The sequence below is a fragment of the Polypterus senegalus genome, chromosome 17, assembly GCF_016835505.1.
Source record: "Polypterus senegalus isolate Bchr_013 chromosome 17, ASM1683550v1, whole genome shotgun sequence".
Lineage (NCBI taxonomy): Eukaryota > Metazoa > Chordata > Cladistia > Polypteriformes > Polypteridae > Polypterus > Polypterus senegalus.
The window spans coordinates 96,025,013-96,038,116 of record NC_053170.1 but is presented as its reverse complement, the minus strand read 5'-3'; the positions used below and the strand labels follow the sequence as shown (position 1 = coordinate 96,038,116).

The following is a 13,104-nucleotide window of genomic DNA, read 5'->3' as shown; positions in this document are numbered from 1 at the left end:
GTCAGTTGTTTGTGTTGCAATTTCTTTGTACGTTTCCCTTCGTTTTTCACTTAAGCTGGGACTTAAGTCTTCAATCTGCCTCAAGAATGATTTAAGATACAATGAGGTAGAGGAAGTGACGGTGAAGGTGGTAGGGAATCATAACGGCGCCCGCACACATGCGCCACACGGCCGCTGCCAAGAGTTGATTCTACAATAAAATAAAAAGAGGAATAACCTTGGTGGTCAATCATCACCCCGAAAACGGATAGTAGACGTCACGTAGTATATATGTACCAAATTTCAGGTCAAATGGTTTGCGAGCTACAGGTGATTTAAAATCCTGGACAGACAAACAAAAAGCCACGGTAGTGCATTATATAAGAAGACCTACTTCATCCAAATCAGGGTCACATGGACTTGGAGCCTAACCTGGCAGCACTGGCTGCAAGACAGGAGCCAAGTGTGGCTAAGGTGTCAGTCCATTACAGGTTTCACACAAGCATAACTCCACACCCACACTCGTGTTGGGCCAATTTGGAACGGCTGATTGATCTAATATTCACATCTTTGGGGCTACGGGAGAAAATGATAAAAGGAAACTCCCATGCACTTGCAAACTCCACACAGTTTCAAGCGACTGGATCAGTGCCTTGTTGTGCCTGATGTTGTTTTGTGACATGTGACTGCCATTGGGCTTTCACATCTTTTTCAAAATGGGACAGCAGGCTTCTTTTTTGGAAAAATCGGTGCTTGCTTTAGTTTGTGCGTTTGCTTGATATAAAAAAAACAAGAAATTGAACAAACAAACACACCCGACTGACACTTTGCAAACCAAACCCCAGGTGCACCGAGTCGTCAAGGTAGCATCTTCCAACAATTTTTCAGCTGTAACCATTCACCTCCCAGCCAAGGAGCTTGTGCATAACAGGGCCCTAGGTAGTCCCCAGAGGGTCTTACAAACTCTCCTTGCGCACAGGTCCTTTAAAGGGTGAAAATGTGTCCATAGGGGGCCAGTGCATCAAGCCACGCCAATGCCTTGGAAAAGTGAGACCAAGTCCTTGCAGTCCGGGTCGATGAGGTCGGCAGGCTTTTCTCCTTCTTCATTTGTCACGTCCACTTTGGCACCCAGTGACATGAGATACCTGTCAAGAGTATAACAGGAAAGAACATTTAGACCTTTTCAACCTGCCGTATGCATCCCTATGAAGCAAAACATGCAGCTGCATTTGACACAAGATCAAGAAAAGTACAAAATCAGATGTGAGCAGGATAGGAGATTACGTACATAAAGCTCCTTACACAATTATACAGTTGTTGGGGCACAAATGTGTACACAAAAAAACAAAAAAAAAACACCACAACCTCCTTTTCAGCCTCCAGCAAAATCCACTGGAGCACTTTTACTCAAAATCAATAGGTTTCAAGTAGTACCGGGTGCGAATAAAATTTTTAATCATGATTAATCACAGACAATCACATTGTTATGTGCAAAATTCAATAATGAACTCAAAAGTAGTGTATTGCGTGTATTTGGTTTGCAAACACTTTAAACAAATAAGGTGCTTTTTAACAGCAGTATTCCCCTTACATAATAGCAGTTAAAATATTTCTTGTAAATCTCAACTTAAACATTAATGTAATGAAATCAAATATAAAACCAAAGCTATTGGCCACTGCCAGGGCATTAATGTTTTATCCTAGTTTGTTATATAAAAACACGTTACCCTTCGAGTCCAGAGCCACGGTCACAACATTATAACAGGCACCTCCCAAACAACGACAAGTTAACATTTCTAAATCTGTTTTCCTTTTTATCTGAACAAATACCAGCAGAAACATTTTCTTTTATCAGGGAGCAGCATAAACAGTTGTATGTTCAGTAGCAACTATTTCAACATAACATAAATCAGCGTAAAATGTCTGTTTGCACGGTGGGCTGGCTGTTTCTGTGAGACGGGTGCGCGGGGGACGGCAGTTGTAGTGAGACGCAATCTGGTTTGTACCTCCTGTCATCGTAGGTGTCTGTCCTCCCAGGCCAACGTTGCCATCGGTGCATCAGCTACACGAACGTGTTTAACATCACGATCAGCTGATGCCAATACCTCACTTTTGTTTTTGATCTCCATCTCCAGATCACTTGTGTCAAAATCGGAGTCCGACAAATCAGAGTCCGATTCGACAATAATGCGAAAAAAGTCATCCACAGATTATTTTTGCTTGGAGCATTCACTCTGGTGTCTCTCGACATGTCATTTTAGAAGCTTGTTTGCTCTTCGCTACTTATGCATGTACTGGGAATCCAGGTCAAATCAACAAAGATAACTTTCCTTCTAGCGAAAGCATAACGAAAAGCTCTGTAACAAGAAGATCACTGATCTCTATTGATTGCTTGCGACATTGAAACTTTCAAAATAATAATAATAATAACAAAAACTGTGTTAACACACAATAAAATAATTGTCGGCGTAAATTAATTAATGCGTTAACACAATAATAACGCATTAACTTGCCCAGCCCTGGTTTCTAGTGTTTTATACTAGTAACTGGGCCAAGTTTCATTTGGAATAAGCGTCTTGTCTCATTTTTAATTTTTGTGTCCATAGACGTACAGTACATCATCACATGGACAGATATCACACCAAATCATACAGGGGGGGCTGAACGCACCTCAAGGAGATGTGGCCGCTCCTCCGAAACCTCTCTTAAACGGTGATACAATGGGAAAGAGATACATTTTTGTTTAACTCCTCTTTGCTCGATCAGCTTGCTGGATTGCTGCTGCTGTCATGCTGTGTGATCTGAACTTTGCTCCCATACCCGCCAGCCTCTTAAACGGTGATACATTTTCCTACTTTCATTATCTCCAACCTGCTCTGCATGTGCATCACCAGACTTGCTTCCAGAGGTTGTAAGTATGACGAGACTTGTCCATCTTGCTGGAAGTGAAAGTGTTTCTCTGTCTCTCTTCAAAAGATCTCTCATTGCAAGATTTTTTTTATAATAGAGCGATTTGAACGGCGGAAACAATTTATTCACAAAACATTACTTCATATGTGCAAGATGATTTTCAGGAATGTCTCAACCTGTAATGCCATCATACACGACACATGCACATAAATTGCCCACAAAAATTGTATATAAGTAAATACATAGCAGTACCATTAGTGTTAACATAATTTTGATTTACCCTGTATCTCGGTGAGGCCTTAAACATGTAAATATGTAGAAGAGTCAAAATTGTGAACTAACAGCCTATGAGATAGAATATTAAAAAAAATGGAAAATTCAGTTAACGTTGTAGTGATCGTCACTGCTATGCTTCACTGAATTTATAGTGAAAAATGAACTACGGATTGCATGTCAACCCCAAACTGTCCTCGGACGCCTTCCCATGGCGGCAAAAATGACATCCAATAATAAAAGTGAATTTTACAGAAATGACCCAGAGAAAAGGTGCAGAGAAAAAATGTAATTAACGATTTATATGCAATCCCACAAACTCCCCAGACATATGACGATTCTGAAACCACCCACCCTCTGCCAACATATACAGTACAGTACACAGATACCATGTACCCAAAAATATCCCACAATATCTTTATAAGCTAATCATGTCTCCCAATATTTCAATTCTTCAGACTGCCAATCCCAGAATAAAAAATTAATTTGCTCACTCTGATCCCGATCCCATCCCATTCTTCGAGGTGGCTGCCCCCTAACCCAGGGATCCTCAATCACGGACCTGGAGAGCCACAGTGCCTCAGGTCTTTGCTCCAACCCAATTGCTTAACATGAAGCCCTTATTGCTCAAGTGACTCTTCTGCTTCACTTTAGTGGTCTCACTCATTAAGATTTTGAACCCTTATTGCTTATTTTAGTCATAAACAGCTGTATTCTTGCTTTTTAATTACTCCTAATTAGCAATAACATGCAAATGACAAAAGAGACCAGCATTTCTCCATTTAGCTTGTTACCATTTACACCCGTGTCTATTTATCATGCACTATTGGGTTTAATTAAATACTTGGAAGGAAGATGAAGAGAAAAAAGTGAAGGACTGAGAATTACTCGTCCATTTTAGCCTTCAAAACATTTAGATGATATCCTTAGAAAGGGGAAGAAAATCGAGGTTGTGAGAATGAGCTGACGTTGCAGAGTTAAAGCACCAACAAGCCATGAAATGAAATTATTGGCAAGATTTGCTTTCTAATTAAGCATCCGGGTTAGGACAAAAACCTGCAGCCACTATGGTTCACCAGGACTGTGACTGAGGACCCCTGCCCTAAACTGCATTGGACATTTGGTGCTCTACAAGAAATAATCCTTTTCCTGGCGAAGTCTTGTTAAAAAAGCCATCAGTATACACCAGGGTTCAACTTTAAGATTAGGCACCCTTATACTATGTTAAGATTAGGCACCTAATCTAAATTTTTAAGATTAGGGACCCTGCTGTACCTGGCCTTACCCCCACGAACCTTAAGTTTAGGGTTTGTAGTAGGGGCTTTTGTCGTCCGCATTTTGAACTAGAACTCCCCCCGGCCTTAGATAGGTCACGTCTGTCCCCTCTGCCTTAAAGCTCAGGCTGGTTTTCCTCTCTCTTCCTGCCTTTTCGCACTGTGTTTCAATACTGCGTCTGTTTCCAGCGACAGCCCCATACCTCACAAAGGTCTTCCCTGTCCAACCCCCCCATCTTATACTATAGATGTGCTCAGATGGAGACAGGATTCACATCGAGAGACAAAAGACAAACCAGAACATAAATGTGTATGGTGGCGCTACAACGTAGCATAGTCATTAAGATCTGGATTCTAACCCACAGAGATGTTGGTTCCCTTCTCACTTTTGACTCTCTGTGTGACTCTAAGGAAGTTACTTCACCTACCTATTGTGCTTCAAGCACACAAAATACAGGTGACTGGTCACTGCTTGCAAAAGGTCATCTTGGGATGTGCTCAGATTACGCAAAGATATTCAAGAATTATTATGAGAACAGAATAGACTGGAAGACGACAAATGCACAAGATGCAAAGCATAGTTGAGCAGGTAGAAGTCGTCACTAAATTGACAAAAAATAACCAAGGGTCAAGTTAATGAGTAAATTAAATAGAGCGCACTTGACAACATAGCCAAAGTCAAAAAAACAAAAAACCTGTCAATTCCTGTTGACAGTACCTGTACGTATCTTCTGTTGTTGTGGATTCGTAATGCAGTAGTAAACCTTCCCTTCAGTGTCAATTTTAATTTTGGGAACAAAAAGAAGTGACACAGCGAGAGGAGGCAAATCAACTCTTGGACTAACAATGCAGTGTGTGCAGGTGCGTGGTCATTGCAAAGAACCCAAGTTTTGGGGGCACCACGTCTTTGGACACTTTTTTCTGATTTTTCAGTTTCCCCGTAGCTTCAGCACGAGTACTGCATCTCAAGAAGAGTATTTTGAAGGTGAATAAACGGTAATTGTTTGTTTTTTTTTTCAGTAATTCCAGTAATTTTTGGGTCCCTCCTTGCACATCAAAACACTTGATGGTTTTGGGATCACCGCATATCAAAATGTGCAAAAAGCACAGCAAAGTGTAACGAAAAAAGCCGATAAGAAATTAAAATCCGGAATCGCTTCCGATCTCACATAAACACAAGGCAACATAACCTTAACAAAAATGAAATCAAAATGAGACAGAATTCCAAAAGGAGTAAAGGAAAAATGAATCATAAAATTACACTAATAACAATATTACCAGATTCATAAAAAAATTCTAACATGATGGTGCATGTTCTAAAAAATCTCAACAAAATAAAGAAGATCAGTCTGTAAAGAGCCCTAATTTAACCCATAACTGATTTATGATCATTTATTTTTAATTTGCTGTATTGCCTGCCACAGTAAGACTGGCACAAGGACTTGACGTGCCTTCCAGCCGGAGAGGTCATCAAATTTAATGACCGCATTACCTCCGAGGTGTCAGATTATACAGCTAGGAATCGCATCCATCTCACCCCTGAACACGTGAAACACAACTGAAGAAGCTAAATGAAAAGTCGTTTCATTTTAGCACAATGGCATCAACTGAGTCCGCTGAAAAATGCCAATCCAAGGCTATGGTGCTGTGCGATAGGAATTTGAATCTTATTAAAAATCTTCAGCACAAGATAAGCACTCAGGTTTATGGTGTAATGCCAATGAATTTTCTCCCAAGTGACCCTCACATTGCTGGCTTAACAAAATGACTCAGGGGTTTAAGCGAGTGGATGGGATTTCAGTGGAATGGAGTCCCGTGGAATCTACGCTGCCGCTGTTGCCACTGCGAGATCTTCAAATTACCAGGTGCTATTTGTGCCTCCAGTGACCGGGCGGGAGAGCTAATATTAACCGCGACACGTGACTTTCTTGAATGTAAAAGGCAGGCCTAATGGTTTAGTAGTTAAGATGTTGGACTGCATGTCACAAGGTTGCTGCTGCTGGCCTTCTACTTGAACCCATGCTATGGTTGTAAGGAATTAGTATGAACAGTCTGTGTAATTTAAAGGAATGCTGCTAGATAAATTAATATTTTAGCGAATGCTCAGGTCTTTAAAGGTTATTACAAAGGTGGCATCTCTAGCATAGATCACGGTTGATTTGTGGCATTAGTATCTTTGCAGTTGACAGTTAGTGGGGCTTCAAACAGAGACCAGTCATCCTCACTCACCTGGCAATCTGCGGGTAGCCATCGCTGCAGGCCATGTGCAGCGGAGTCCAGCCGTTCTCATCCTTCTGGTGAATGTCTGCTCCGTATTTCACCAACAGCTTCACGCATTCCAGATTCCCAGAGAGGACTGCTTCGTGCAGAGCTGCCATGCCTAGAACAAAAAAGTAAATAAAAAAAAAAAACTCCAAGATCAGACTTGAACCAAAGATTTCAATGGAAAAATTAGCTTCAGATGTTCAGTAATGTTTTGTATCAAAATATTGAACTCTTTTTAGTTTTGATTGCAGAGGATGCCCACCTGAGAGGTAGATGGTGTCCAGTTTCACTTTGCGGGCCCTAATAAATCTCCCAACTTGCTCCAGGTCTCCTTGCCTAATGTGATCCTGGAAAACGATGTCATTGGGGAAGTGCACAGTGCGGGCCGGCTTGACGGCAGTGAGCCTGCTGCTGTAGCGGGAGACGGGGCACTGAGAATAGTACTTCATGTTTCAGCAGCGATCTCTCCCGGCCTGTAGAGCGCAACAACAAAAAACGGCCAAAATAGCAGTCCTCTGTGAGGAGTCAGTTGGGGGGGCTTATCACTTCTCCTTTGGTGGTTTTGCTTTTGGGGGATGCAGATTGAGGTCTGGATAGATGTTGCCTGTTCCGCCTTGGTGAACACAACAAGTGAACCAAGTTCTGTGAATGTTTCCGCTTTTCCTTTATGAAAGCTCAGTGTTTTGACTCGGCTCTCTTCTTCCCTTCTGCTGCCTACCCAAACAACAGTCCCAGGTGCTTTTCCTGCCAGCCTGCCCACACGGCACCGTTATATAGACTACCCCCTGCATGGCTATTTTAGGTCTAATCACCTCATGGATCAAGTGACCCTGACAAACAACTCTTGACAGAATCCACCCTCTTGCACTTTCATAAACGGCAAAGCACTCAAGTTACAGGTCGAATGGCTCAGCTCCCCCCCAACCAACAACGTAAAGGAGCCTGCCAGCCTCCATGCAAAGGCCCGCTTCCTCACAAAGCCTGAAAACCAAGTTGGTGCCAGAGGACCGAATGTGGAGCACGAGGAGATTTCACCACCACTCCGATTCCAGTAATGAAGAGGCAACATCAGCCAAGGAGGGCCTGACCTCGGGTTTCTTTTTTTTGCATCTGCCACTCCTTTACAGTAAAAGACGCAACCAAAGAGGCATCAAATAATAGAAATATTTAATTGAGCAAAACAACACAACCTTATTGCACTGCATATCCAAATTTGTACAGTTGTGCCTGAAAGTTTGTGAACCCTTTAGAATTTTCTATATTTCTGAATAAATATGACCTAAAATATCACAAGATTCTCACTCGAGTCCTAAGAGTAGATAAAGAGAAACCAGTTAAACAAATGAGACAAAAATATTATACTTGGTCATTTATTTATTGAGGAAAATGATCGAATGTTACATATTTGTGAGTGGCAAAAGTATGTGAACCTCACGGATGATCAGTTAGTCTGAAGGTGTGAGTGGGCACCCTTTGTTATTTAAAGAACAGGATCTATCAAAGTCTTCACAACACATGTTTGTGGAAGTGTATCATGGCACGAACAAAGGAGATTTCTGAGGACCTCACAAAAAGAGTTGTTGATGCTCATCAGACTGGAAAAGGTTACAAAACCATCTCTAAAGAGTTTGGACTCCACCAATCCACAGTCAGACAGATTGTGTACAAATGGAGGAAATTTAAGACCATTGTTATCCTCCCCAGTCGTGGTCGACCAACAAAGATCACTCCAAGAACAAGGCGTGTAATAGTCGGCGAGGTCACAAAGGACCCCAGGGTAACTTCTAAGTGACTGAAGGCCTCTCTCACATTGGTTAATATTCATGTCCATGAGTCCACCATCAGGAGAACACTGAACAACAATGGTGTGCATAGCAGGGTTGCAAGGAGAAAGCCACTGCTCTCCAAAAAAAACATTGCTGCTCGTCTGCAGTTTGCTAAAGATCACGTGGACAAACCAGAAGGCTATTGGAAGAATGTTTTGTGGACAGATGATACCAAAATATAACCTTTTGGTTTAAATGACAAGTGTTATGTTTGGAGAAAGGAAAACACTGCATTCCAGCATAAGAACCTTCTCCCATCTGTGAAACATGGTGGTGGTAGTATCATAGTGTGGGCCTGTTGTGGTGCATCTGGGCCAGGACGGCTTGCCTTCATTGATGGAACAATGAATTCTGAATGATATCAGAGAATTCTAAAGGAAAATGTCAGGACATCTGTCCATGAACTGAATCTCAGAAGAAGGTGGATCATGCAGCAAGACAACGACCCTAAGCACACAAGTCGTTCTACCAAAGAATGATTAAAGAAGAATAAAGTGAATGTTTTGAAATGGCCAAGTCAAAGTCCTGACCGTAATCCAATGGAAATGTTGTGGAAGGACCTGAAGAGAGCAGTTCATGTGAGGAAATCTACCAACATCCCAGAGTTGAAGCTGTTCTGTATGAAGGAATGGGGGAAAATTCCTCCAAGCCGGTGTGCAGGAATGAGCAAAAGTTACCGGAAACCTTTAGTTGCAGTTATTGGGGGTCACAGCAGATACTGAAAGCAAAGGTTCACATACTCATACTGTAATATTCGATAATTTTTCTTAATAAATAAATGACCAAGTATAATATTTTTGTCTCATTTGTTTAACTGGTTTCTCTTTATCTACTTTCAGGACTTGAGCGAAGATCTGATGATGTTTTAGGTCATATTTATGCAGAATTCTAAAGCATTAAGTTCAAGGATGGGGTGTGGAGTGCCATATATACTTGCAGATAAGTTCCCCTGCGTATAAGAAGTTGGGGCTTGATTTTGTAGCTACATAATACGTTTTCCTTTTGTTTTTTGTCTGTGCTGAGTTTCATTTAGTTTTTGTCGTCCCACTTACTGTCACGTATGTGTGTGTAAGTAAATGTTGTCCCCCGTAAGTCAAACGGTGGAAAGACGATGAAGGGAGACCGCAGCCCCGAGAGGGGAATTTCCTATTTACTCGACCAATTACATCCTGGACATTCAGTGTTTAAACGAGAGCAGAAAAGCAGAGAGAGGTGAGGAAAGAGAAGAAAGGAGCCACTTTACGCATTCAGCTTCCAACTCATCACTTCCGTTCATTGTGCAATTCCACTGCTTGCTTCTTCAGTGTCCGGATTATCAGCACGACAACCAGTGTAGAGAAACCCCGGGGTTTGGAATCATATCAGCCATTGCCGAGGACTTGCACGGGCAGGTCGTTTTGTAGTTTTTTGGGAGGAAGCAAAATATCACTGCAGCCTATAATATTCAATTATCGCCAGACTTTATTAGCTTCGGACTCATTTATCACATACATTTCAACTGCCGTTTATCATTAATCTGTGTTTGTGTTCCGTGTTTATTCATTTATTGTTTAGGGTTAAGGGAGGCTTTTTGTAAATAAAGTGGAACCGTAATTCATTCCAAAACTGTGGTCACAACCCGATTTAGTCGTGACCCAAACTAATTTCCCCTATAGGATTGTATGTAAATACAATTAATCCGTTCCGGATCATATGAACTGTATGTAAATATATTTTTTTTAAAGATTGTTAAGCACAAAAAGTTAATTATACCATAGAATGCACAGTGTAATAGTAAACTAAATGTAAAAACATTGAATAACAGTGAGAAAACCTTGAACAGAGAAAACTAACATTGCAAGAGTTCACGCTACAGCCTTACGAACCCGCTTGCTGTAAACACTTTTTTTTAATGAGTTTTAAGCACAGGGAAAAAAATGAAAACCATAAACAACCAAGAAAACTAACCTTGCATGCACGCATGTCTAACCGAGAAAAATGTACAAGGAGAGACTGAACACGTTCGGAAATCATCGCGCGTACGAACCAGAAGGGAAACTGGCTTGTTCGTCACCCGAGTGTGTGGTCGTGAACAGATGCAAAATTTTGGCAAACGTTTTGGTCGTAACCCAATTTTTACGTGGTCAGAGACGTTCGTGACCCGAGGTTCCACTGTATTATTATTGTATATTTGCGTGTTCATATAAATTTTATATATATATATATATATATATACATAGTAAAATACGAATCAGGACACAACATAAAGGTTTGGGGTTTCCGGCCCCGTATACTGTCAAATTCTCCACAGTAAAAAAGAAACAAAGGGTCAAAATACATAAACAAAAGTTCATATAAGCACGACACTGAACAATGGTGTCGGCGGCCATTTTATGAAGGAGGAGCTGGAAGTGGAGGAATGCTGGAAAGGAACCGTGGGGGAAGATGGGATCGATGACGTCAGGAACAATGGAGGAGGAAGGGTGGAAATAACGTGCTGCGGGAAAATGAGGCTTATGGTGGCGGAGCGTCTTTTCTTCTGTAAGAAAGCAAAGGAGAAAGGTTAGTCCCCCGCCATTCCCTGCCGGCGAATGTCTTCCCAAGTGTGTTAAGATCCGTCATGTCTCCTACTCACGCGTGCGTGATATATATATATATATATATATATATATATATATATATATATATATATATATATATATATATATATATATATATAATCATTCACTGGTGTCTTTGAGATAGTGGTAAATTGTGTGCACATATATAGTATTGTGTATTTGTCGGCCCTTGTGTGTGTGTATATATAGATTTATCCACTGTCGATATTTTTGCACTTGATTTTACATTGCTGACATAATAGTGCCTGTTATTTTGTCGTTTGGGGAAAAAAGGACCATCTGTAAGGAGTACGGCTTGTTATTAGCTTGAGAATCCTCAGGTTTTCCAAGGCAACAGTCTTCGTAGTGTAGTTGCCAGTCTGGGTAAGGGGATGGACGGTTACAATTTTACTGTATAATTTATTTATTTATTTTTTATAATGTTGGTCGTATAAGTCAAATGTGGAAAACTCGCGCTATTGGTCCAAGAGATTATGATATGGTGACGCCCACCTGAGAGAGTAACCACGGAGCACATGGCCTTTTTTTTTTTTCTATGTATTGTGTCTACGTGACCACACTGTGACACCCAAACTATTCCAAAGCAACATTTGCACTGATTTCTGTTTTTTGTATCTCATACCCTCATACACCTTTATCGTAAGAGCATCCTGTATCATCGATGGAACGTTCAATCAGAAGAAAATATGAAGCTGGTTTTATATTAAATGTTGTTGAAGTAGTGAAAGAAATTTATGACTGCGCTGCTACAACAAAATTTGATGCGTCTGAGAAACTGATGAGCGAGACTGGAGGAGGTAAGAAAAAAAAAATTAAGTGTCGCATTTTTGAACGGGAGTATACGTCGGGGTCTGATTTTATGATCCATTTTTCAGGTTTCAAGACCTGACTTATACATGAGTATATACGGTAATTTAGTAGAGTGACCTTGACAGTCACGACATACTGATTTAGCCAAAATTAACAAAGTATGGGCATTTTTCACAAATTAATTGCATTATAATTCACTTTTACTTCCCTATTTGATCTCCTTTTCATTTCATTGCATTTTATTTTTGAGCACTGAGCTAGTTACTTTATTTGTGTTGGAGCTGAGCAGAGCCTCCAATTTTTTACCCCTCTAGGACCCTAAAATCTACATATTAGTGTTTAATTTTTTTATGATTACATATACAGTATCAAGCATTCACCCACTTGGATGTTTTTACGTGTTATGGTTATACAACATTCAACCACTGGGAGGGATTTAATTTGGCATTTTTGATACAACAGAAAGACTCTATAATAAACATAACTAAATAAATTACAAACACAAAACACAGGTGCTCATCCGTAATTAAACAGATCATCAGGTTAGGCGCACCAGGATATGTAGAATATAAAATGTGCCCGAGTATAAACTGAAAGGTAACAGGGAAGTCCAAATGCAACCCTAGTGAATTAATATCATCCACAAGCTGTGTAAGCCTGGGCTCCAAGGAACAATTGAAATCGTCAGACAAAAAAATTGAAATGCAGAGTGTGCGGTTTGGTTTTGTAGATGTGCTCACCCCTCCTTTGTCAGCAGCTAAGCGAGTTTCTCTTTCTTCAGCTGTCTCACTTTGGCGACAGAGTCACTTTCTTTCAGCTTCATGCGGTAGCCTTGCACTTCCACGCGTAGACGTACGTGTGTGTGTGTGTGTGTGTGTGTGTGTGTATGTATATACAGTATATACACTCACCTAAAAGATTATTAGGAACACCATACAAATACGGTGATTGACCCCCTTTCGCCTTCAGAACTGCCTTAATTCTACGTGGCATTGATTCAACAAGGTGCTGAAAGCATTCTTTAGAAATGTTGGCCCATATTGATAGGATAGCATCTTGCAGTTGATGGAGATTTGTGGGATGCACATCCAGGGCACGAAGCTCCCGTTCCACCACATCCCAAAGATGCTCTATTGGGTTGAGATCTGGTGACTGTGGGGGCCATTT

General features: G+C 40.9%; 1 protein-coding gene across 1 annotated transcript; it reads right to left on the bottom strand.

Annotated features, from left to right (window-relative positions):
• Positions 1-265: 265 nt before the first annotated feature.
• Positions 266-7,456, bottom strand: ppp1r27b (protein phosphatase 1, regulatory subunit 27b). Its single transcript, XM_039740400.1, has 3 exons — positions 6,964-7,456; positions 6,666-6,816; positions 266-1,124 (listed from the first exon to the last, which is right to left on the bottom strand). The coding sequence occupies exons 1-3, from the start codon at positions 7,148-7,150 to the stop codon at positions 1,001-1,003; spliced, it is 462 nt and encodes a 153-aa protein (XP_039596334.1). The 5' UTR covers positions 7,151-7,456; the 3' UTR covers positions 266-1,000.
• Positions 7,457-13,104: the final 5,648 nt, after the last annotated feature.